We start from the raw sequence: 26523 nt of genomic DNA, 5'->3' as shown, positions 1-26523 counted from the left end.
CTTTCCTTTCTTTAATAACTTGCCTCTATTCTTTCAAACTAACCCTTTAAAAACAAAGATCTTTATTTTCTTTAAGTTCTTCCTTGCTATTCTTTAACAACATGCCAAACTAGGCCTTTAAAATCATGTCTCCTTACTCAACCTCACCAAAAATCTGAGCACGGAGTGGGGAGCTGGGCAGGTGCAGCCCTGCTGGGATTGGGGAGCCTGGGCAGCAGCTGAGCTGGGAGCAGGGGCCGAGACCCTAGGGCGTAGCCGGGCTCTAGCTGGAGCTCCCCGCACATCCCGGCGTTCTTGTCAATTTCACGGCTCCATGAATGACAACCAACCACTGATGTAAGTAACCCGCAGTCTCTACACAGACAATGTGTTGCCCTGACTACACTGACATAAGGTCTATGCCTGTCGTGGAGGTGGGGTTATTATGTCAGTGTAGTAGGGCACTTACATCAGTGGGACCAAAGCTGTGGTGTGTACACTGACATGAATAGCTCGACGTAAGGCAGCTTACGTTGACCTAACTCTGTAGTGTAGACCAAGCCAGAGGGTGAGATTCTGCCAATTTTACTCACTATGAGAAATATTTTAATTTGCAACTGGTCCCCTTCAAATGAATGCGGCTGTTTGTGGGGGAAGGTATAACCCAGTGTGGATTAGCATGGCAGAACCCAGTCCTACTGCATCAGGAGGTTTTTGTAAGCTAGCTTCCATCCTCAGCCAACGTGAGAAACATTTTCAGTGGAGGTAAGGGGGGTTTCCTGTTAAAACCAAGTTCCGCACCAGCCTAGCGTTAACCTCAAGCGAACATGCATTTGGGCTCTCTTTGTACTCTGTGTGGCAGGAGATTTTTTCATTTGGGTTTAACCAAAAGATTCTAATTTTCATTAAAAGTCTTTCTCTCCATGCTAAGCAGTCCCCTGCAGCGCTCCTGAGCTCCGGATGGCCTCATCTGGATGAGGAGAAAGGTTTGCCCTTAACTCAAGCTGAAACCTCGTGGAGACCAGGTAGGTCATATTTTTCACAGTAGTTGTTAGGCTCCTCCACAGGCTTTAACTTGACCTGGTAACAACTCATATGAAAACTACACATGGCCTTGTCTTCACTAGGATTTTACCTCAAGTTCGTTAACTCAAGTTCTAGCTCCAGTGTTGTTCAACATCTTCAGTAATGACCTGGTGTTACCTGGCGTTCTTTCAACCGAAAGCTCTTGGTAACATTTACTCCATGCGAGGTGGTGTCAGGAAATAAATCAGGGAGACACGGCCGTCCAACCGATAGATGGCCGGCACAAACAGGACAACAGAAAGAGTCCCACTACCTCAAACTTACCCTCCCTTATTTATTATACAAGGACATGTCCCTTAAAGAAAACTTGTTCAGCAAGCAGTATCAATGGTCCAGCAAGAAGTTCCTTCTGATTATTGATGAACCAGGTGTGGGTTTTTCCCAAAGTTTGCAGCCTTGAGACCCTGTTAGACACATTCCTGAAGGCACATCCTGCTCTTCTAAAATGCATGCATCAGCAACTTCAACACAATTCTTATCAGGAAGGACACAGGGTAAAGCTGCCCATTCTGTGGCACCCAAAACCCCTTCCCCTCCTTCCTTGGTTAACTAAGGCTGCTGCATGACCACTTTACAGCCTGCTGACTTGGCTGCTTTTACCAATATGCCATAGTGGTTTCAGGCACTTTACTGGTTTGCTAAAATCTCTCCATACAGTTCCCCGCCTTAAAGGTCAAGGGGGCCTTTACATGGTCGCTGTCACACCTTTTCTGGATGCACTTGTATTGAGATCCAGTGAAAGCTCAAGGCTCTCAGCCGCGACCGAGCAAATGATCTTCTTGTTGGCATCTCATACTTAGCACACCAGCACAGCAATTGACCAGCAATCGTTTTAACCTCCTTTCCCGGGGGTACGAGTGCCGGTGGCAGTAACCACTGACTCATCTGTCGGGGGATTTTGCACCAGGTCCATCATGTCATTAGGCAGGTAATAAAAACCACTTCTATTTGGCACCCCAATATTTCTATGATGGGGTGTAGGGCCAAATTCAGGATGTGCCAGTGGGGACCATCCCGATAACACTTCCCACCAGTGGTGTGACAGGTCTTTGGCCAATTCTTGCAAATACCCATTTAATTTCATTGGCATTATGATGTCCGGTAACCATGACTCTGTGCCCTTCCTGTTTAGCAGTATGTAGCTGGTTCTGTAAATCGGGGTGTACAAGCAATGTTTGTAAAGCAGTTAAATCCATTCCAAGGGGCACAGGTGTTACAATAGAATACAAAGTATAAGACACTTTTAACTGACTACATTGAAATTCGGGTACATGAAAGTCAAAATCACATCCCCTGATTGCTAGAATATGACAAACATTTATTCTCATAAGGATGATGATTTACTTTATGGACAGAACTTGGTTTGTTTGCCAATACCTCTATGTTAGTAGCATCCAGCACTCCAACTTCTAATCCATTTCCACCCAACGCAGTTCAATACGTTTCCTGGGAGCCTTTTCTTTAGGCTGCCCACCCCTCCAGGCTGCCAGGGAACTCCAGTAACCTTCAGTAGTTCACATTGAGATAGTATTAGGGCAGCTCTACCTTCCCTGGGCCTTTACTGTACTGCCCCTTATAGGAATCAGGGACGGTGTTGCAATGGCTTTTCTTTCCTTACATCCAATTTTATACAACACCCAGGTGCATTCAGCTGGGCTTGCGTGCCGGCAGTTGACTAAGAAGTAACAATTGGCAAGTCTTATTCTTTTAGTAACCAATGTTTTTACATCCCCTTTTTTCCCTTGGTAATTTCACTTTGTGCTTTAAAAATAATAATTTATGTCCATCCTTTTATTCCCAGCAACAGATAAACCTTGTGTCTCATGCATATTTTGCCTTTAAATGTGCCTTTACCAGCTAAGGATGTTTCCCTGTTAACAGACTGGCGTTTCTTGACCTCCGCCCTTCTGCAGCGTTGGTTTCTGTGAATACAGTTAAAATGTTTGTTAATCTTTTTCTGCCTAATGCCGTAGTTTCTTTTTTGTAACACAATACACAACAATACTAGCCACAAGACAAACAACACAAGACAGAACGTAAAACACACAAAACACAATCTTTGTCACGACAATAGATCCATGGTATTCTGCGTTGCTCTTCAGCTGGTACCAACTTTTCCTGATTTTCTGAAAGACAAAAAGAACATATTTCTCCCCCTTTTGGGGGGCAGATTATTGCTTAAAATATCCCTTCCTTTTACAAATCCCCTTGCTGATTGCAGGCAACACAGAGGAATTACCCCCATACGTTCCTGTGTTTTTGTTCTATAGGCAGACCAGGTTTCAATGGCTCCGACCTTTTAAGGGTTTAGGGGCATTATTATCCCACAGTTCAGTCATTACATTCATGAGATGGTGTACCTCAGTTTTCCTTCTTATACAGCAGACCAAGTTTGTAATGTTTCTCTGCTGTGCTAAGCTCTAAGTGTATTCACAGGTAATAGCCGAGAAGCATCATTATCATATGACCTTAAAGGTTTTTCCAAAAATCATACACACTGTACATTGTTACAGGGGTACTTATTAACATTCAATTTATCCCAGTGGTTAATATTAAGATCAAATCTATTAAAAGTATCTTGTTAAACCAGACCTTTTATTTAGACAATTTGTTTTTGAGGCCAGTGTGTTCAATGTTCTCTTGAAATCTTTCATAGGCCTTTAAATTTAGTTCTATCCTTAGGGTTTGGGTGAATTAAAACGTAGGGGTGTCATGCATATAAGCAGACACCTTTCGTACCTGTCTTCAGATTTCAGCCCTGCACACACACACAAAGTATATTTTTTCCTACTTAGGGTTAACCTGTCCCTCTCATTTTTAGGTTTGAATTCTTTTTCCACCTTCCTCTGGAGGGTCAGAATTTGAGCCTTTTGGTTTCAGGTAGTTTGTTTGCTGACCAGGCGTGTTCATTATCGGCAGCTCCTTTGTGCCTTCTACAGTATACACTGCACATGTCCTGGGAAAAATGCACCTTCCTTTCATAGTTTAACTTCTATAACATTATATTAGCCATAGCAATTTTTACATAAGGTGTAACTGTTTCTTTTGTGCTCACAGAGTTTTCATGTACCTTCATCAAAGTACAATCTGATGACTCAGAGCCGCCTTAAGGCTCAGTGTTTCTAATGTTGCTTCTTTTTTTTGTGCACCTCACCCCTGCTGTTGCTCCAGGGGGGCACTGTCTTTTTTCCCCTATTTCTTTTCCTACAGCTCTTATCTGCTATTTTCTTACCAAAAAAAAAAAAGAAGAAGGCTCCAGAATTTCTTCCCCTTCTCCTGGGTTTGACGGCCCTGCTGCAGCCACGACTTCAGATATTGAATGTTATAAAGCATTGAGGTGCCTTAAGGGTTAAGTGCTAAATACCAAAGCCAAACAACACCAGTTACCTGTGTCTGGCAAAAACTGTCTGGCAGTTTTGCAACTTTGAATGAAAGATTCAGATGGCTTTTAGTGGTGTTAGTTAAAAACAAAACAAAACAAAAACCAATTTAAACACTCCATATATTTACACAATATGTTTATACACACACACACACACACACACACACACACACACACATCCTCTTTTGTTTAACATCCCTTACACTGCTTTAATCTTTAATCTAAGCTGCACATAGATTACATTGGTGTACATTTGGGGGCAGGTAAGTTCCAATAGAAACCCCTTATGTTCTTTTAGCGAATTTGACTAAATTGTTCAGTCAAATGATTCAAAGCAGACTGTCGTATTGCCTGGCTTATTTACAGACTTTCCTTTAGAAAAGGGCCCATTTTCCCTTCAGAATGGCTGCAAAGACACCAAGAATTCTCTTCCTATAACACTTTTCTTTCATTAATATTTCAGAAGGTTCAACTGCTTAATTCCCTCCAGCCTGTGCAGAGTTAACGTCTCACTCTCTTTCCTTAACACACTTGTTTGTCTCCCAGAATGACGCCTCCATCAACTCAGATTTCACCATTCCAAGTATTGTCCCAGGGATCTGAATTGCCCAGGCCTGGACTTACTGCTTCCCTTACTCCTGCCACTCTGGCCTCAGGGCTCCCAGCCTGTTTTCCAATCTCTATCTGTTGCCTGCCTGCTTGTCTGGGCCCGATCCTGCTTTCCTCGCAAACCGCCCCTTCCCCTGGGCACAGGCTTTGTCCCACTAACCATCCTCAACTAGCCCCCACCCCTCCTGGTCCCTTTTCTTTGTTCCCTTTCTCTCTTGTTGCTCTGGGGTGGTCATTCTGCCAGATGGGTAGTGACCCTTTCTGACACAAGGCACAGGTACTTTGCTATTGTTAATGTCTTAGGCTCTATCAGTTCAGCCCAAAAGCCCTTAGGCTGCCTGCATTCTCTCCACCAAAATTGTTACCTGCACAAAATTCTCTGTTACTCACACATTCAAGGGCACCCACTTTCCCCCCAGTTCCTAGGGCCCCAGGCGAAAAGCACCTAACTTTACCCCTCCGTGGGCTCCAGGCTCTACTCCTCCATGGGCTCTGGACAAATACGCTTTCCCTGTGGATTCAGAGGAAACACCCTTTCCTTGTGGACTCAGGGCTTAATCTTTTGTGGGTTTACGGGGTCTTTTACCAGTGACAGAGCCTTACACAGTAACACCCTACGTAACCTCTATTTCTTAACAATCACCAAAAACAGACTGCACACGCGACACATACAGTGCTCACCACTCCCAATAAGACAGATGAACTTTTCTTCATGGCCAGTCAGAATCAGGTCCATCTGGGGTCTCCAGTTTCTGCACGGTGTCATTGGCAGAGTATTAAGGTCTGGCAGCTCTGATCTTTGGGGCTGTGTCCTAGAGTTGGTTCCCTGTCTCTGGACATAATTTTTTCACTCGAGCAGACAATCAGCATGAGTTCTGAGTCCCAGTAATGGAATGTATCCATAAATTAACTCACAAACTACGACATGGGAACTTGTAGGGAGCGACCCCACCCCGTCATCTTTTACCTCCTATTGCAATGGACAAACTACAAACTGTTTGTACCATCCGTCTCCTTCCTCTCCACCACTCCTCGCTGGGGCCTCCAAATTCTCTTCCCCGGGGTTCTTTCAACCCAAAGCTCTTGGTAACTTTTACTCTGTGTGAGGTGGTGTCAGAAATAAATCAGGGGACACACGGCTGTCCGGGGCGTCCGACTGAGAGATGGCTGGCACAACACAAGGGTGCTTTCACTTAAAGCTAAACTTTACTTAGTCTCACGTCTTTACTTACACACGTCTGCAACAGGTTAGTAAAACACCCCCACCCCTCGATAATTACCGAAGCTGAGCGTGGCTCTCGAGTGGCACAGTGGCAGCCCGTCTGCCCGTGGGGGAACACAAGATGCATCCAGAGGGAGAGACCAGTCCCCAAGAGTCCCACTACCTCAAAGTTTTCCCCCTTATTTATAATACAATGACGTGTCCCTTAAAGAAAACTTGTTAAGCAAGCAGTTTCAATGGTCCAGCAAGAGGCTTCCTTCTGATTATTGATGAACCAGGTGTGGGTTTTTCCCAGAGTTTGCAGCCTTGAGACCCTGTCAGACACATTCCTGAGGGCACTTCCTGCTCCTCTAAAATGCATGCATCAGCAACTTCAACACAATTCTCATCAGGAAGGACATGGGGTCAAGCTGCCCTTTATGTGGCACCCAAAACCCCTTCCCCTCCTTCCTTGGTTAAGCTAAGGCTGCTGCATGACCACTTTACGGCCTGCTGACTTGGCTGCTTTTAGCAATAAGCCATAGTGGTTTCAGGCACTTTACTGGTTTGCCAAAATCTCCCCATGTATGTGTAGGCATGGAGAGCAAACTGATCAAGTTTGCAGATGACACAAGGCTAGGAGGGAAGGGTTGCAACACTTTGGAGGATAAAGCTAAAATTCAGAGGGATCTTGATAAATTGGAGAACTGGGCTACAGACAACAACATGAAATTCAAGAAAGACAAATGTAAGGTGCCACACCTAGGGAAGAACAACCAAACGCACAAATACAGAATCGGGGGAAAGTGGTTTGGCAGCAGCACTGCCGAGAAGGATCTGGGAGTTGTGGTGGATCCCAACCTCAACATGAGTCAGCAATGCGATGCTGTTGCAGAAAAAACAAAAGCAATTTTAGGTTGCATTAACAGAGGCATAGCTTGCACGTCACAGGAGATGACAGTACTGCTCTCTTCGGTGCTGGGGAGGCCTCAGCTGGAGAACTGTATCCAATTTTGGTCACCAATGTATAGAAAGGATGTAGAGAAACTGGAGAGTATCCAGAGGTGGACACAGATGGGCAGAGGGATGCAATGCAATGCAAGGTGTCTGAGCAAAGACTGAAGGAACTGGGTATGTTTGGTTTGGAAAAGAGGAGACTAAGGGGGGACATGACAGCAGTCTTCAAATACTTGAAAAATTGGCATAAAAAAGATGGAGAAAAGTTGTTCTCTTTTGCCAGAGAGAGCAGGATGAGAGACGATGGGGTCAAACTACAGCACAACAGATTGAGATTAAATCTCAGGACAAACTTCCTCAGTGTAAGAACAGTAGGACAATGGAACAGATGCCTAGGGGGGTTGTGGAAGCTTTGTCACTGGAGGGTTTCAAAGGCTAGCCGACTGTCTGGGATGGTTTAGACACAGCAAACCCGGCATCTTGGCAGGGATTAGACTAGATGATCCTTGTGGCACTTTCTAACTCGATGGTTCTATGATTCTATGAGTTAACATCCCTCTTCTGCACTGACGACCAGGCCTTAATCGTTGGCTCCTGGCCCTCACTCAGGTAGCTCCAGCCAGGCCTTTCCCTCTGGCTGGTGTGGGGGAAGGTGCTCCCTGATGCCTCCTTGACCCTGGATCCCTCTGGATCCTCCATAGGTCCCTTTCTGCCCTTTACCCCTCTATCAGGGCACCAGGCACCAGCTCTCCCTGAGCGAGGGAGCTCTACCAGCCCCTTGCAAGGCTCTGGGCCTCACCCACCAGCCCCCTATGTCTTCCTGAGCCCCCGTCTCTCCTCTGTGATACAGGAGGCTCCATTTTACAAGCAGCCCTGCCCCTACCATCACGCGTGTCTGATCCAGCCAGTGTCCCAAACCCACCACCTTGGATAACTGTACACTGATGGGGCTGAGCCCAAATCCCCTAAAAGTGCCAGCCCGCCCCTGACACCACCCACCTGCCAGGTGAGGGGGAAGCCGCTGCCAGGAGTCAGGCCGTGCTGGACCAGTGGTGATGCCGGAGCCGGGCACAGAGATGCAATGGGCTGGGGGAGGCAGAGGCAGAATTATGTGTAACTGTGACACCCCCCTTCCCTGCCCCCCGGCACAACTCCCTGCTGAACCGCAGGCCTGAGCTCTGTCTTTTCAGGACTTCAAAAAGGAAAAGTATTGCACAGAACTGAAGCTCAGAGCTACGGTACCAGCCCCTGCCTGTAGCTGCCAGTCAGCTCAGAGAGTCCCAGACAATTTCTTAGTGAGCGAATGTTTAACACACACACGGCCCCTCGCAGACAGTATTCGGGACACTTTTCAGTCCCTTCAGCAGTGCGGTTTGGCAGTAAATCTGTGGGGTTCCGTACAGAGACTCCCGGTGCTGTTGCTGTTACATGTATTTCAGTGCAAGGTAACAACACAACACTCACTTGTGGAGTTTGGGCCACATCTTCCGAGCATTCCCCTCTGATCTCACACAGATCATTTCCCAGTCTCTGCGGGGGTGTTTGTGTGTGTGCTCCAAATGTATGTGTCCCCCCTCTGGACTCTCCGGGGCCTGAGGAGAATGGCGGCGTCTCCGTCCCCACCCAGCACCTCAGAATCTCCTCAGCAAACACCAGTCCAAAGATCCAGCCAGCCAGCAGAAATTTCCAGGTAACGCCCCCTCTCCACCCAGTTACCTTCTTCAATGTCTGGTGGCTTAAAGGTTTTGATGGACAGGTCTGGGTTTTTTTTGATCCCGCCACCCGCTCAGCTGGGTATATCTTCTTTATATTCCCCTATGAATTTCCCAGCAAAACTCTACGAACTGGGAGTCATCAGTGGAGAGGAAAAAGCCTGCGAGGCTGCTTGTCCTGCCTGGAAACTTCCTGTACAGCCCCAGAGATGGCTACCGAGGCCGTGTCTCCGCTACAACGTTATGTCGGCGTTCAGCCACCCCAGTTTGTGTATGGCTGGGCATGTGCCCACTTGGCTGCTTGTACCAGTGCTGCTCTTACTCACCAGGAGTGCTTGTGTAACACACTAACCTTTGATTCCACACGTGCCCCCTCTTGTCCCATGTTACCGCCGGAGCAGTGAGCAGGTTCTGTCTCTTTGGACAGCAGATCTCCCACCTGTGGCTGGTCACACACAGGAAAAGATGCAGATTTGGACAGTCGTGGATGCCCATAGGATAGGGCCAGCCTTCGGGGCGGGCAATGTGGGTGACTGCCCAGGGTGCCACGGTCGGGAGGGGGGTGCTGTGGTCCAGAGGCAAGGAGCAGGACGCAGGCCTGGCCCCACACTGCCCCCAGCCTGCCCCTCACCGTGCTGCAGCTGGATGATGCTGGAGGCCCCACAACACAAGCAGGCCCCGGACACAGAGCTGGACTGCCATGGCTGGGGCGGAGCTGGGGGCAGCCCAGGATGGGAGAGGCCACAGGCTTCCCCAGGCCCAGCCCCTCTACTGCATGACCTCCAACAGCCAACCCCACGCGCGGCACATGGAGATGACGTCTTTACGCCAAAGCCCCACCCACGAGAGGGGGCCATAAAAGGCTGGGCACAGGGGGCTGCAACAACGTGAATAGTGGGGTGCTGAGAGCCACTGAACTGAACTGTAACCCTGCATGTGATGGAAACCGCTTCCAGCCAGGGGGTGTGGCAGCCCCCCTAGATCCAGCACCTATGGCCAGGCACTGCCGACAGAGCGCTGTCTCCCTCTTCCTTCACCCCTCCTTCCCCCATCGAACCGCCTCTCCCATCCACATCTCCACCTCCTTCCCCATCCCCAAACAATCACCTCTCCCCTCCCTCTCCTTCCCCATCCACGTCTTCCCCATCCCTCCTTCCCCATCCAAGTGCCTCTCCCTTCCCCATCCTTCCCCCCAACCGCCCCACTCCTACCCCCTGCTGCCCCCTCCAACCGCCTCTCCCCACCACCCCCATCCTTCCTCCCCCTCCTTCCTGCCCTTCCTCAACTCACCTCTGCCCCTCCCCCAGGGTTCCCAAGAGGTCTGGGGTTCAGGGCTGTCAGAGGAGAACAACGGGGATCCTGGCTGGGGGGGAGGTTGGAACTAGGAACCTGGGGACAGCTGGCCACCCTCGGGGGAGCTCAAGTTACCTCTGACCAACCTGCTTGTTTTGGGGCAGTTGGGTTTGTTTTTGAAAGGCAGGGTCGCATATTTATCTCGTGAGACGTTGCAACTTTGGTTGGCTTCTACCCATCTGCCTTGAGGTGAAAGGCTCTGTAGGCCTTTACCAAAGCCCTGATCCACCCTGTTCCCCCTCCTAGTTCCTCAGAATGGTAAATAGAGGGGGGAAACTGAGGCACAGAGAGGTGAGGTAACCTGCCCACGGTCTCCCAGTGAGTCAGGTGCAGAGCAAGGAATAGGAACCGGGAGTCCCTATGGCCAGGGCTTGTCAGGGACCGGAGCAGCAGCTGCTGGCCGGCTCTCTGAATCACTTCACTGCTAGACAACCTATAAGGCCATCTGCTCTTCCTGGGACCGGCCGGAGGAGCCACACCACTGGCTGGCTGCTGGTTCACCAGCCTGCTTCGAAGCCTGGCACCAGCTGAGATCAGCGGTTGCTCAATGTGTATCTTGCTCCCTGCAGCTGTGCTTCCTCTTCGCCCAGTCCCTGCTCCGGCCGGCGTCCAGGCCCTGCTCCTGCTCTGCTCCAGCCCCTGCTCCCCTTCGGCTTCAGACGTCTGGTTTGATGCCCAGCCCTGCCCCTGCCTCACTACACTGCTTGGCCCCCACTTCTGGCTTGGGCTTCTGTCTCTCTGGTACTGATCCCGGGCTCCACCTCTGGCTGAGGACTCTGCTGTACCCCCCACCCTGGCTCTGGCATTTGGCTTCTGACCCTGAGCCCATTTCCTGGATGCTGCCCACGCTGGACCCAGCTCTAGCCCATTGGCTGAACTCTCACTTCCACCACTGCGGCTGACCGCACATGGCCCACCTGGCGACCTGGTGGCTCTCACCACCAGGCATCACTTCCCATTTCTATTTCTGCGCCAGGGCAGCTGTCAGAGGGAGGCTCTAACCCAGGAGGCTGCTGAAAGGACCCACAGACCAGTGATCAGGGGCTCGGCTCAGCGCGAAGGCAGGAGAATGGCGGATGAGGATATCTATGATGACATGGAGATGACGGAAGCTGCTCCCCAGCCCAAAGGTAAGCACAAGAGGCTGCACCGGACCCTGGACTCCCACTGGCCTTTCCTTGGCTTTGCGGTCTCTGCAGAGCATTCTGGGCAGCGATCGCTTGCTCCACTGACCACGTCCCCAGAGCTCAGCCTGGTGCTGGCTAGACAGCCCCACGGGCAGTGGGCGAGGGTGCTCGGTCAGTGCTTCCCAGTGCATTCTCTCCCCTGCCAGTCCCCAATGGGAGAAGGGCACAGTGGGGAGAGATGGGAGTCCCGGCCCAGCATCCCAGCCTCCTGCTGGCCAGCGCAGTGCCATGGGCTGGCCATAAAAGCCATCCAGGCTCCTCCTCCCCAGCTCACTGCCACCATCAGCCTCTCCCAGGAGAAGATCACCAGGGTCTAATCCTCACAGCCCCCATCTCTGGGGACCAGCTCCCTCTCATCCCCCTGTTTCATGTGACACCGTCTTTCCTTACCCTCTGCCCCTTCCCGGCCCGAGCACATGCTTCTAACCGTGAGCAGGGGTATGGAGATGCTAGCTGTGTTAGCAGAGAAGGGTTTTCCCCAGGGCTCAGGGACGGGGGGAAGGGAACCTGTTCCTCCAAGGACAAAGAGCAAATAGAGCTGGAAGTTTTGAGATAAGGACCAGGCAGTTTTCCTAAAGCTCCCAGCACAAGGGGCCCCTCTCAGTGCTTTGGCTGGGTGACTGGGCAACAAAATGGCAGATGAAATTCAATGCTGATAAAGGCAAAGTAACGCACCTTGGAAAACATAATCCCAACTATACCTATAACATGATGGGATCTGAATTAGCTGTTTCCACCCAAGAGAGGGATCTTGGAGTCATTGTGAAGAGTTCTCTGAAAACATCCACTCACTGTGCAGTGGCATCAAAAAAGCGAACAGAATATTCAGAATCATTAAGAAAGGGAGAGAACATATCATATTGCCTCTATATAACTCCCTGGTACACCCACATCTTGAATACTGTGGGCAGATGTGGTTGCCCCATCTCAAAACAGATATATTGGAATTGGAAAAGGTTCAGAAAAGGGATTAGGGGTATGGAACTGCTGCCATATAAGAAGAGATTAATAAGACTGGGACTTTTCAGCTTGGAAAAGAAATGACTAAGGGGGATATGACTGAGATCTATAAAATCATGACTAGGATGGAGAAAATAAATACAGAAGTGTTATTTACTCCTTTTCATAACACAAGAACTAGGGGTCACTAAGTTAAATGAATAGGCAACAGGTTTAAAACAAACAAAAGGAAGTATTTCTTCACAAAATGCACTGTCAACTTGTGGAACTCTTTGTCAAAGGATGTTGTGAAGGCCAAGACCATAACAGAGTTAAAAAAAGACCCAGATAAGTTCATGGAGGATAGGTCCATCATTGGCTGTTAGCCAGGATGGACAGGGATGGTGTCCCTAACCTCTTTGCCAGAAGCTGGTAATGGGCGACAGGGGCTGGATCACTTGATGATTCCCTGTTCTGTTCATTCCCTCTGGGGCACCTGGCAGTGGCCACTGTCAGCAGACAGGATACTGGGCTAGACGGACTTTTGGTCTGACCCAGTCTGGCCATTCTCACGTTCTTATGTTTGGTTGTACAGGTGCCTGCTGAACAAGGGCCTGTTTATCCCCTTTGGTTTCAGTGCAATCCAGATGCCGTGTGGCAGCTGTTCTGGTTTTGAACACATGAAAGATGCCCAGGAAGGGTCAGGAGACAGGCAGGGAGACGGGGCTGACGGAAGTGGAGGGTGCGGGTGAGGATGTGAGGTTCAGTAGGCAGCTGCAGCTACGCACCGAGCTCAGCTAGGCTCTCTGCAGCGACAAAGGAAAAGATGGATATGAGTCAACTGTGTGCCCTTGTTGCCAAGAAGGCTAATGGCATTTTGGGCTGTGTAAATAGGGGCATTGCCAGCAGATCGAGGGATGTGATATTTCCCCTCTATTCGGCATTGGTGAGGCCGCACGTGGAGCATTGTGTCCAGTTTTGGGCCCCACACTACAAGAAGGATGTGGAGAAATTGGAAAGAGTCCAGCAGAGGGCAACAAAAATGATTAGGGGGCTGGAGCACATGACTTATGAGAAGAGGCTGAGGGGACTAGGATTGTTTAGTCTGCAGAAGAGAAGAGTGAGGGGGGATTTGATACCTGCTTTCAACTACGTGAAGTGGGGTTCCAAAGAGGATGGATCTAGACTGTTCTCAGTGGCGGCAGATGACAGAACAAGGAGTAATGGTCTCAAGTTGCAGTGGGGGAGGTCTAGGTTGGATATTAGGAAAAACTTTTTCACTAGGAGGGTGTAGAAGCACTGGAATGGATTACCTAGGGAGGTGGTGGAATCTCCTTCCTTAGAGGTTTTTAAGGCCCAGCTTCACAAAGCCCTGGCTGGGATGATTATTTGGGGATTGGTCCTGCTTTGATCAGGGGGTTGGACTAGATAACCTCCTGAGGTCTCTTCCAACCCTGATATTCTATGATTCAATGAAAACACAAGGAAAAATGTAGCGTGCGCTCAGTGACAGAGAAGCTCCTCCCAGAATCTGTTTCAGTAAAGATTGAGAACTGTAAACTCAGTACATTAGTGAGAGGCAGCTTCACCCTTTGGTTAGCATGAGAGAAGCCACTTCTGCAATGTAAGGGGATTATCTGGGCATCTGAGTGTTATCTGCTGGAACCACACCCTGTGGGGGAGCAGCGCGAGCTAATGGCTGAGGCCCAGATCAGATAGGGAGGGGGTGCAGCAGGCTGAGACTTTCAGGGAGAGGAGAATCTGACAGTCTTGCGTCTCCAAGCAGCTGCCGTTCAGCTTGGGGAGACCAAATCCACATCACACAGAGCACACTTACTTCTGTCTACACATAGATCCTGGCTCGAATGCAGCTCTAGTCTTCTCCCTTTAATGTTCAGGGGAGACACAGTCTTCTGGCTTTGCCCTGTGAGTCGCCCCTTGGCTGCCTTGCAGTGAGGAGCCCAGCATCCTGGGGATGGGTTATTAGACAGGGATGCTGGAGAAAGGCCCTTCTGAGCACACTGCTGCTGTCAGCCCCACTTTTCTCCTGCAAAGAATCATTTCCTATCATTTCACTGCCTCATTGTTTTCATATTTCATAAGTTGGTTCAGGTTCCTTTTCTCATTTAAAAATACTCCTTTGGGCCTGGACTTCACAAGCCCTAAACTTCCCTCTCAAGAAATGCTGAGGCAGGGAGAAAATCCTGCTCCCAGATCTCTCTCACAGGACGCCTGCCTGGCACTAGAGTCACTCCTGATTTAGGGAGGGTCGCTTTCCACATTGGAGTTCAGGTCGGTTCTGACCTTATTTGGCCTGATTCCGCTGTTGCTGTTAACCACAGTCAGGGAATAGGTGGCTGAGCAGTTATTGGATTTGGGGGATGGAGTTTCCTCGGTCAGTGGCATTTGAGCTGTGACTTTCCATGGATACGTTTCTTCTTCTCCTTCAAGGAAATCCTCCCAAGACATCGGTCCCTTGGCGGCCCAGGTCGGGGGGCATCGTCACTGCTGTCCTTCTCCTCCTGAGTCTGGCCCTGGCCACGTCCCTCCTGGCTGTGACACTTCTATGTAAGTTCAACTGCAGCTCCAAGCCCAACGTTTGCCAACTTCCATACAGGCCAATTGGGTCGACTGGGGGGGGAGGGGCACCCCCACATTTCAGCAGAATATCGACCGTGTTTCCAGTCTGTCCCTCCAAATAAATCTCCTACTCCAGGGAGTTCGAATGGAGTTGTAAGATCTTGCCCTGCTGGTTTGATACTAGCACAAACTTTCTAAGTCTAATGATGGTCCAGCACTGGCACAGGTCACCTAGGGAGGCTGTGGAATCCCCATCACGGGAGGTTTTTAAGGACAGGTTAGACACCCACCTGTCAGGGATGGTCTGGGTGAACTTCATCCTGCCTGAGCATCACCTCAGTGACTTCAGATCACACGTGGCAGCCCCACATGCCCAACCTGCGCTCTGAGGGTCACGCTGGGTCCTTTCCTGACCACCTATCACCAGCGTGAGCCTCAGCCCCAGGTCTCCTCATGGCACAATGAAAATGCCCTACGGAGAGACCAGACGGCCCAGTGGTTCGGGCGCTTGTCTGGGGGCTCAGACTGCTGGGTTTAATTCCCTGCTCTGCCAAAGACTCCCTGCCCTGGAGCCAGCAAACAGAGCTGAAAACAGGGGAGTTGGAGTGGAGAGCTCTTGGAGGAGAGGGGAGACAAGCCTCTGTTCCTTAGGGGCAGTGAGTGGCACAGACGACTGGTGCCTCCCCATGCTAGCGGGCCACAATCTAAAGGGGAGGACACTTGACTGCCCGACGTGTCTCCTCTGCCCAGCGACCCCTGCGCCCAGCCCAGGGCCACGATGCACTCCCCACCCTGCCAGAGTTACCTGCGGGGGGGCTCTGTCCTTCTCCCGCGTCGCCTCCCTCCTCCCCCAGCACATTTGGCCGCTCTCTCTGGCAGCCGGGCCGGGGCGGGGAGCAGGAGGGAGCCACGTCTCATGCAGCTGAAGCCAGTCGTGCCAGGTCACTGCTCTGTGACATACACCAAGAGAGAACCGCGAATGGGGCCTTGGCTTTGCCTGTGTCTCTCCTCGGGAGGGAAGCTGTCCCAGATTAAAATAAAAGATGTCATAGAGAACAGGCTCGCACTCGGAGCATATTCCTTCCCCGGGCCTGGCTGGTCTCCACCACAGTTCAGTTCGGTCGTTGACCTGCAGACATGTGATTTCTAGATCTCCGGGCACAGAGCAAGCTGCAAGTGGTTGAAGAAGCGGTGCAGAAACTCCAAGTCTCTCTGCAGCCTGACAACCCCTCGGACGCCTCAGCAAAGGGATCGGATAGTAAGTCGCAGGACGAGGGTCTTAGGCATCAGGGTCGGCTCCCCTCCCTTGGCCTGGAAGCTGAGCACTCTCCGACCTATAGGGATGGTGGGTGCCTGGCATCCTCCTACTCCCCTCCATAGACGTCCCTGCCAGGTGGTCCCGGCCCCCGTCTAATGAGCTGCTGCTCTGCCCATTCCTCTGCCAACGGAGGCTCTGTTCCCAGGGACGGGCGGCTGTCACAGAGTGTGGGGGAACACAAGGCCCTGCACCCCCGGCTTCCTGCGATTCACCGATGTCAGCCAGCCAGTAAAGCAGAAGGTTTATTTAGACGACAGGAACACAGTCCAAGACAGGTCTTCCAGGCACAGACAACAGGACCCCCCCCAATTAGGTCCAGCTTGGTGTCCCAGGGGCACCACAGCCCCGTTGGGGGGTCAGAGCCCCATCTGGGCTCCCCTCCATTACACCAGCCAGCTCCTGAAACTCCAACTCCCTCCAGCGTCTCTCACCCAGCCTCTCCCCGGCTCCTCCCCCAGCCTTTGTCCAGTTTCCTGGGCAAAGGTGTCACTTGGCCTCCAACCCCCTTCCTGGGTTCTCATGTTGCGTGCTCCAGTATCCTCTCTCAAGGCCAGTCTCCCATCCCCCCATGCAGAACGAGCCCAGGAAAACTCCCCACTCAGCATTCAAAGAACACATTAAGAACAGTCCTTGTTCGTCACATCTCTCCCCACTTCAAGACCAAACTGAGAGGGTCACTTCAGCCAGTGACCTGGGGAAGTTCGAACCTACCCACGTTCCCATGGATGCTCCCATTCCTTGGTGAGAATTACACCAGGCCCTTCCAGTTTCATGCCCCCCCTTAGGTCGGGGGTGCTCGATGCCACTTGTAGTTCGCATGTGGGGAGGTTTATGTGGTTCATGCCCGTTTCCCACCCCAATACCCCTGGGGTTCCAACTGGGCTGGGGTCTTCTCCCAGCATTCCAGTCTGGAGGTTTGTGATTCGGGCTCTCTTGGTACAGAGCCCCCCTTTTGACCCTGGCCACCCTCTAGAAAGGCTCCTCTATGATGGGCAAGGGTCCTAAATCCATTTTCCCCTTGTCCCAGTCCTTTCTCCACCTCTGACAGGGGTGACAGGATCGGCAGTACTGTCGGACAGTAATAAAGAACCCAGGCCAGTAAAAGTTTCATAGCAGCCTCTGTTGGGTACGCCAGGTTCCCTGGTGCCCTGAGAGGGGAATGTCGTGGGCCCGGCACAGCAGCTGGCGGCGATACTTCCAGGGTACCACCAGCTGCCTCCTGATCCCCCCTGACTCCATTTTCCCTGGGGGAGCCCATTCTCGGTACAGGAACCCCTTCTCCCACAGGAACCTTTTCCAGCCACCTCTCCCCATGGTCTGTACCACACTGAGGTCGGCCAGGTCCCTTATTTTCTGCAAGGAGGGATCTTTCTGCAACTCTGCCTGGAACTCAGCAGCTGGGATAGGGATGGGCACCTGCTCTCTCTCGCTGGCTGGGTCTGAAGCTGCAGCCTCCCTGAGCCATGCCCCTAGGCGTTCCCTCCCCAGCAGGTTAGGGTCCTGTGCCTCGGGCAAGGTACCCTCCCCGTTGTCAGGGTGCACTGCCCCTCGCCAGCTCTGGCTATGCGTCATGACCAGGGCACCCTGGGAGTTGCTTGGCCAGTCCTCCAGATCCCCCCCATTAACACCTCAGTGGGCAAATGGTGGTGCACCCCCACTTCCTTGGAGCCCTCCTTGGCCCCCCACCTCAGGTGTACCCTCGCCACGGGCACCTTGAATGGGGTCCCGCCCACCCCCGTCAGAGTTATATAGGTGTTGGGCATCACCTGATCTGGAGCTACCACCTCAGGCCAGGCCAGCGTCACCTCAGCGCCCGTGTCCCAGTATCCATTGACCTTCTTCCCATCCACCTTCAGGGGAACAAGGCACTCACTCCACAGGGACAGCCCCACGTCCACCCTGTAAATGGAGAACCTTGAGTCTGGAGCATCCAGCCCCCAAGAGGAGCTGGCCTGGGGCCCTTCTCTATCTTGAGCAGTTGGGAAGCTGTCAGCCCCCCTTGCCTGGGCCATCTTCCCCTCGTCCGGCTGGATCTCTACCAAGTTGACCCTCTGTGGGTTCGGTCTGCTCAGTCTGTCCCTGAGCCTGGGGCACTGGGTCCGTATGTGGCCTCTCTGGCTACAGTGATAGCAGCCCATGTCCCGTGGGTCCCCTTGAGCCAGTCGGTTGGCCCTGATGCTGGGCGTTCCCCTTGGGAGGGGGTTCTCCATGTTTCCCCTTTGGGAGATCCCAGGGTCACTCTCTTTCTGCATCGTGGCGGGCCTGTTCCTTTGGGACTCCTCCCTGTCATCCCCTGCCCGACTGTCCACAAACTCGTCGGCCAGCTGGCCTGCGTGCTATGGGTTCTCTGGCTTCTGGTCCATCAACCATCGCCTCAGGTCGGATGGGCACTGCTCATACAGGTGCTCCAGTCCAAATAGGTCAAGCAGGTCCCCTTTAGCTTTGGCCCCAGCTTTCCACATGCGGGCATACCCATGCATCCAGTTGGCCAGTTGTAGATATGTGACCTCACGGGTTTTGCGCGGACTCCGGAATCTTTTCCGGTACATCTCAGGAGTCAGTCCAAACTCGCATAGCAGGGCCTTTGTGAACAGTTCGTAGTCCCGTCTCCGCCCCTTTTATTCGGCTGTACACCTCCATTGCTGTGGAGTCCAGTAAGGGGGTGAGAAACTGAAGCCTGTCTGCAGGGTCAACCCTGTGCAGCTCGCAGGCATTCTCAAAGGCCATCAGGAAGGTATCCATGTCCTCCCTCTCCTTACACTGGGCCAGGAAGCCCTTATCAAAGCTCTTTGCAGTCTTGGGTCCCCCCCTCACTCACCGCAGCTGGGGCCCCACTGCTCCTCAGCCTGGCCAGCTCCAGCTCATGCTGACGCTGTTTTTCCCGTTCTTCCCGTTCCTGCTTCAGTTTTTGCTTCCTTAACTCGAGCTCTTCCCATTTCAGCTCCCTGTCATATTCCAGCCACCTCCGTTCCAGGGACGAGGAGCTCTGCTGGGACGATCCCCTGCTGGCCGCCGGGGTCAGGGCGCCCTCGGTATTCGCTGGGCTTCCCCCAACCCCTCCTCTAGGTATAGGTAGGCAGGGTCTTGGGATGTCCTCCGCCGCAGTCTGACCCCTCCCAGCCAGGTCAGGCCCCAGGGCCCACGCTGTGTCCGCCGGGCGGCTTCCCTCAGGGACAGGGCTTGGTTCATCCAAGCGATCTCTCTCCTCCAGCTGGGCAATGAGCTGTTCTTTGGTGAGCCTCCCAATGCGCCGCCCCCTCTGCCTGCACAGCTCCACCAGGTCGCTCTTAAGGCGTTTAAAATCCATCCTCCTGCTGGCCACTCGCCGGCCTGTGCTCTCCGCTTTCCACTGTTCCAGGGGGACCCCGAGTGTGCCAGCCCTTCTTCAGGTCACCACCTCTCTGCCAAGGTCGAGCTGCAGACTCCTCCGCCCTTGGGACTGCTTGCTGCGATCCCCCGGGGGACCCTGTTACTGCAAAAGTCCTTCTCACTGGTCACACACTCCCAGGGGTTAATTGCCCCCTGAAACCGTCTCTCTCTGACTCTTCAGCACGCCTGGTTCCCGTCAATCCCCCTTCATTTACTTCTCCCCAGTCACTTACTGCAGGAAGCGCCGTCCCCGGGGTGCAGTAGATCCCACCGATGCCACCAGTTGTCACGGAGTGTGGGGGGATATGGCTTCCTGCGATTCACCATGACTCTCAGCCAGCCAGTAAAGCAGAAGGTTTATTTAGATGAGAGGAACACAGTCCAAGGACTTGTCTTCACTTACCGGAGGGTCCGGCGGCACGCAATCGATGTTCTGGGATCGATTTATCGCGTCTGGTTAAGACGCGATAAATCGATCCCGGATCGATCCCGGAAGTGCTCACAGTCGGCGCCGGTACTCCAGCTCGCCGAGAGGAGTACGCGGCATCGACTGGGGGAGACTTCCTGCCGCGTCTGGACCGCGGTAAGTTCGGACTAAGGTACTTCGAATTCAGCTACGTTATTAACATAGCTGAATTTGCGTACCTTAGTCCGAAATGGGGACTTAGTGGGGACCAGGCCCAAGACAGGTCTTGCAGGCACAGACAACAGGACACGCCCCCCCCCCCATTAGGTCCATATTGAGGTCCCAGGAGCACCACAGCCCCATTGGGCGGTCAGAGCCCCATCTGGGCTCCCCTCCATTACACCAGCCAGCTCCTGAAAACTCTCACTCTCCCCAGTGTCTCCTCTCCCAGCCTTTCTCCATTAAGAACAATAAGAACAGTCCCAGTTCGTCACAGTGGCTGCTCCAGGTTCCTTCCTAGCTCCCTTCCTGGCAGTGGCAGGTTGGCTGCATCCGTCCGATGCTCCTAGGTGGTCAACAACTTCTGTCCTTTCCCTGTTGCTCCCTTCGCTCCAGAGTTTTCACCTTGGCCCTGTATTGTCAGGATTGCATTCGCGGGACAGATGGATGCAGCTCATGAGACACACAGGGCCGAATTCAGACCCTGGTGTAAGCAGGACGTCAGTGGAGCTGCACTCGTGGGTCTCAATTCCCCCCAGGCCCTGAGCCCCTCCTATGCTGCTCCAATAATTTGGGAACTGCCACAGTCCCATTGCTGGAGGCAGAGCGCCCCCTTGTGGCCACATGTCACAACGCTCTGTCTGTCTGGCCCAGGGCTGCACATACAAACCGGTCCATGGATCAGGTTATTCAGCGTCCAATCAGAAGATGGGCCTGAACTAAACCCCGGCACGGAACATGCCGGAAACCTGGGCTATTGAAAATCCCGGCCTGGAGCCCAGGGCCATGGCTCGGGTCCATGGATGTTCTTGCAGCCCCAGCTCTGCCCCATGCTGCAGGTGACCCACTCACAGCTCACAAGGTGGGAGCGATTGGAAAGAGGAGGCTGGGGAGATTGGGGGGACAGGGCTAGAATTCAGGAGAGCGGGGGTCACTTCCCAGCTCGGCTGCAAACTTCCTGTGTGATCTTGGGCACGTCTCTCTGCACCTCAGTTCCCCAGCAGAAAAATCATCCTTTATTTCTCCCACCTAGAGTCCATTTTGACTGTGAGCTGTTGAGAGCAGGGACTGTCCCCTCCTGTCCGTACAGTGCCTGGCACACAGGGGCCTGCAGGTGCTGCTCTACGACACGTGCTGATAATCCAGTGTTCTGCATCTCCACTGAAGTCGCTGTGACTTTCCTCTAGGTCTGCAGCTATTGGATGAAGCGCAGGCAGGAGTCCGGATGCTGAAAGCCCAGCTGGGTAATGTCAGTGCAGCGTATGGAGAAATCCAGATCCGTTCGGACGGTGCAGCACGAGGAGCAGTGCAAGATGGCTGCAGTAAGTACTAGCTGCAGCGCTGGCTGGTGCCGTTTCTCCTGGTGCTGAGGATAAACGGAGGATTTCAGGCTCCAAGGCTGACAGCGCAGCGCCTTTCACCAGCACCGAGTTCTCGTCCATTAAAAATCACCGGTGGCTGCACCTGGGCCCACACCGTGGTGATCACTGTGGAGTTAAATTACACCCTGGGCCTCGTTAGCCTAATGGGAGCACCCAGCTACCAGCTCTTCTTAGATGCTCCAAACCCGTCAGCTCCCAGGCAAAAAGTGATACTGGCATTTCAGCGTATGGGGCGTTACTGTCAGAACCATCACTGAGCCAGTGCCCCCGGCAGGGTGTTTGGGGAGATGCCAAAGTGAAAAGGTGCGAGACCTTTACCACCTATGATCACTGAGAATTGTTGATACAGAACCAGGGGCTGTTCCACCTTGGGCAGCTACATTCCCCCTCCTGAATTCCCCCTGCCAGCTCAGCTGAACAGTGAGTCTCCCCTTTCCCATTACAGCCGTGCTGCTCTGCACTGGGACCAGCGCCCATGCTCCAGCCCAGATGCAGCTGCATTTCAGTGCTGGGAGAGTGACCCCGTGGTGTCTGCTTTCTGCAGCGCTCTTTGGGATCCATCATGTGGCCACAAAAGTTACTTATTGTGATGCTGGAGTATCAGGATTCAGAAGTTCCCTGAGCTTGGGGCAGCTGAAGGGAAGGAGAAATGCAGCACTAGAAACCCTGAGCACCCTGCGTGTGTCCCTGTGACTTTCGCCCAGGCGTCTCACCTCAGTCTCTGCTCCTAGGTGAAGTGCTGACAAAGGTCTCCAGGGGCTGGAGGTTTTACGGTGGGAACTTCTATTACTTTTCACAAGAAAAAAAGTCATGGGACGAGGCCGAGCGGTTCTGTGTGTCTCAGGACTCGCACCTGACCTCCGTCTCCTCCCAGGCAGAACAGGTGAGTGCAGGAAGCTCCTAGGAAGTCGGACAATGGGTCAGTGCCTTCTTTTAAACCAGAAGGAGGTGGAAGGGGGCAGCTGAGGTTGGAAACCATTGGAGAGGATGTGAAGCCTTGGAACGTGACTATGAGGATTCACCCATCAGTTTTAAAGCAGAGATGGGGCAGAGGAACAGTGCCAGGATCTGGAGTTCCTGGAGTCTGGGGTTCTGGGGGAGGGGGATATGGGGTCAGGCTCATTTCTGATTTTCCCTACTTCCAACGTAGCATTTCCTGCAAACCCAATGACCTTTCCCAGGGACGACCCGCTTTGATCCCTCTCCCCAGGCCTGAGCTCCCGCTGGACAATCTAAAAGCCTGTATCTGGAAGGCTTGTGTGCAACGGGCCATGCACCTCTCAGAGATTCCTCTCTCCCCACATGCCCACTTTAGCCCTCACCCCAAGCCTCTGGGGCACTTTCTGAGGAGGAAAATCCCACCCTCCAGCAGGGCTAGACTTTGCACCCAGTTCTCTGCTCCGAGCTTTGCCTCCTCCAAGGGCAGGGCGCTGGTGTGAACTCTGAGGTGCCCGTCAATCACTGCCGCAGCCCAGCTCTGAGGGGCTGTGGGGGGAGTGTTCTGAGACAGGTCGCTGCTGGTAGCCCCAGGCAGATACAGATGCAGACACAGACACAGAGATGCTCCAGGACTCCCTCAGGGTCTCCCAGCTAGTCACTGTCAGCGTTGGGGGCAGGACACCATGTCTCCTGCTGCCCAGTGCCCAGCTCACACCACCAGACGCCCTTTCCTCTCCCCCCAAATCTGTTCAGCCCAGGCAGCTACGGCTGCATCCTGCAGCCTCTCTTGGGTGACCTGGACATGCTGCAAACTGTGTTGTGCAGGAGTTTCTCTCCAAGGAGACCAAGGGAGAAGATCACTGGATTGGACTCACCGACCGGGCGCTGGGTGGATGGCACAGAATACAGAGCAGACGCAAGCAGGGGGTGAGTAAAGCTTGAGAGAAGTGGTTATTTATTACACGTTTGGTCACAAGCTCTTTCGGGCAGCGTCTGTACGGGCCCTGATGTCTATGCAGCACCCAGCACAGTAGGCCCGATCCTGAGGGAGGCCCCGAGGCACTGTCACAACAGCAGTGAATCCTCTCAGGAATTTCTGCTAATGCCCCTTTGCTTAGAGCAGGAGCCTAAACACGGAGCATGTGTTCAGTGCCAGTGAGACCCAGGGCCAGAGCCTCCCCTGGGGCAACTCGGCATTGACTTGAATGAGCCACAGGGATTTACACCAGCTGAGGATCTGGCCCCAAGTCAACTCAGGACAGCCAGGTGAGTCTGGAGTGAGCGGCAGGTTCACGCTCTCCTTGGGATTGCACTGCGCTCTTCCCTCTGTCAGGCTGGGGAAGGGGAGGCTGTGGGGCGGGGGCATGGCCGGAGCCAGCTCCCATTGGTGCAGTGACCTCAGTGGGCTGTGGACGGGGCCCATAAGCAGGGCCCTGGAGAAGTTAATGACTGACCCCCGCTGCCCTCTCTTCCCGTTCCTGCGTTCCCATCTCGGGGGTGCCTGGGACGTGCTGTGCCACGTGCTTTGGTTCTGGGCACTGAGATCGGAGTTGCTGCTGTCAGCATTTGGAGCCACAGACTGACTTGGGCTCTTTGCTGGCCTGTCAGGCGCAGGGCAGTTGCTACCCCCAGCCGTCAGAAGCCCTTCGTTACCATGGCCACAAGAGCTGTAGAGAACTCTGAGGGGTGGCCGGGGGGTGGATCGCTTCACCGCGTCATTGCTGGGTGTCTTGGTCCCCTGCCAACAACAGAGTCCACAGAGCAGAACTGAGCTCAGGAATTGGCTGTGGTTCTCCTCTGAGACATTAACACTCTGATCTGTAGGTTCTGGATGCAGAATGAGCCAAACAATGCCAATGGTGGAGAAGACTGTGTTCATACTGAGCCAAGATACCGGAATTTGTGGAATGATAACAAGTGCATTCAGCCTTTCAGGTGGATTTGTAAGCAGCCCCATGGACAGGCTGGGCTGTGACTTGCAGGTCCCAGCACCTCAGAAAGCGCCTTAATTTCCAAGCTATGGAGCATGTTTTCCAGACACCTGCCGATGAGGAGCCCTGTGCACTGGAGGGGGCCGCATGGGATGTGCATTGCAGGGACGCTTTGTCTTGGTGTGATATTTCTGGCTGTAGCAGAGACAGCTGCCTTATGCCGCTCAGTCTTGCTGGCTCTGTAATTTATAGGTTTCCTGGTCTGTCACTGAATAAAGTCCTTGGATCATGGAGTTATTGTTTCATAAATACTCAATGAATAATGATTTGCTTGACTTGAATTTCTAATTTTTGCACCTTTGGATCCGAAGTTATGATGATGTCAGAACCATCTATACATACATTTAAAATGTCCAATTGTATCTGGTAAGCAAAGTATGTCGCAAAATCTGTTTGGGCCACCGAGGAGATAAATTCAGGCTCAGCTGGGAGACCAGATTCAACAGCTGTTCGAATTCTCCTATCCCTGTGCCGCTGTGCCACGTATCAAAACGTGTCTGTCCCTTCCCCTTGGGGGGAGGGATAGCTCAGTGGTTTGAGCACTGGCCTGCTAAACCCAGGGTTGTGAGTTCAATCCTTGAGGGGGCCACTTAGGGATCTGGGGCAAAATCAGTACTTGGTCCTGCTAGTGAAGGCAGGGGGCTAGACTCAATGACCTTTCAAGGTCCCTTCCAGTTCTAGGAGATGGGATATCTCCATTAATTTTTAGGGGGGAGGGATAGCTCAGAGGGGGGAGGGATAGCTCAGTGGTTTGAGCATTGGCCTGCTAAACCCAGGGTTGTGAGTTCAATCCTTGAGGGGGCCACTTGGGGATCTGGGGCAAAATCAATACTTGGTCCTGCTAGTGAAGGCAGGGGGCTGGACTCGATGACCTTTCAAGGTCCCTTCCAGTTCTAGGAGATGGGATATCTCCATAAAATCTAAAAAAAAAAAAAAATCTTCCAACCCAACAGGAGCAGTCCCTCCCCAATCTGGTGTTTTTCTGCATCTCAGGCTGCTCTTCCTTCAAAGACGTGTTAATATTTATTTCCAAGGGCATTTAGTACTGGGAGAAAGATGACAGCACTGAGGATTGATGTCTACAGCAAGTATCTCTGCCGATGGACCTCTACCAACACCCCTCCCCTCACTGGAGATGGGGCAGCTCCATCTCTGAGACCCACACAGTTCTTAACCAATAAGCTACCAATAACGGTGGTTTGGGGGCACCTCTCTACCGGGACCATGAGATTCTTTCCACAGAAGATGATGAACCGCAACCAGCTGGCAACAACCTTCAGCCATTACCAGCCAGTTACCACTTGCCCAAGTCAGCCTGGCCCTCGGTTAGTAACCCTGCTATTGGTAATGTGTGTTATATATATTCCAAGGCTAGAAGGGACCATTGTGATCATCTAGTCTGTCCTCCTGTATAACACCGGCCAGAGACTGTCACCCAGTGACCCATCCATAGAGCCCATAGCTTGTGGTTGAGCTACAGCATGGATTGTAAAGAGCCATCCAATCTTGATTTAAAGACATCAAGAGATGGAGAATCCACCACAGTGCTCAGTAAGTTGTTCCAATTGTTGTACTTAAAGTACTGCACAGGATCTTTTCAGGGGGAATAAGGCAAAACACCACATTTATTAGTAATACATGTATTCATTAACACTGTATTATATGCATATAATATATTACACTTACACTCACACACACACACAAACACACTCCGTCTTGTTGTTACCAATTAGTTGCTCCCCTTAACTTCACTGGCCAGGTGAGTTAGATGGGGGAGGGGGTGGAGCCGGGCTTCTGCCGATCCGGATCGATGCTCCCATGTTGACAAGACGAGACCCGGGGTCCTCTGCAAGACACCTCACTTTTATAGCAGCTTTCCTCTTATGCAAATCTATACCAGATTCAAACTCTGTG

General features: G+C 52.4%; 1 protein-coding gene and 1 long non-coding RNA gene across 4 annotated transcripts in view; one reads left to right on the top strand and one right to left on the bottom strand.

The window, feature by feature from the left end:
• Positions 1-24884, top strand: part of LOC122172806 (C-type lectin domain family 4 member F-like) — a 91055-nt gene extending 66171 nt beyond the window's left edge. Inside the window, exons 2-7 of one of the 3 annotated variants that reach the window (XM_065598417.1) lie at positions 14857-14973; positions 16136-16243; positions 21485-21619; positions 22411-22562; positions 23444-23545; positions 24443-24884. In XM_065598417.1, coding sequence (XP_065454489.1) covers positions 14857-14973; positions 16136-16243; positions 21485-21619; positions 22411-22562; positions 23444-23545; positions 24443-24460 — 632 coding nt within the window. In that variant the 3' untranslated portion in view covers positions 24461-24884. The other 2 variants (XM_065598418.1, XM_065598419.1) reach the window with 2 other exon arrangements.
• Positions 1329-14863, bottom strand: LOC135984044 (uncharacterized). Its single transcript, XR_010601973.1, has 2 exons — positions 6337-14863; positions 1329-2987 (listed from the first exon to the last, which is right to left on the bottom strand). It is a non-coding gene; the product is annotated as an uncharacterized LOC135984044 (long non-coding RNA).
• Positions 24885-26523: the final 1639 nt, after the last annotated feature.

Source organism: Chrysemys picta, chromosome 5, assembly GCF_011386835.1.
Source record: "Chrysemys picta bellii isolate R12L10 chromosome 5, ASM1138683v2, whole genome shotgun sequence".
In the NCBI taxonomy this organism is placed as follows: Eukaryota; Metazoa; Chordata; order Testudines; family Emydidae; genus Chrysemys; species Chrysemys picta.
The sequence above is the reverse complement of the archived record's forward strand: the minus strand, read 5'-3'. Positions and strand labels throughout refer to the sequence as shown.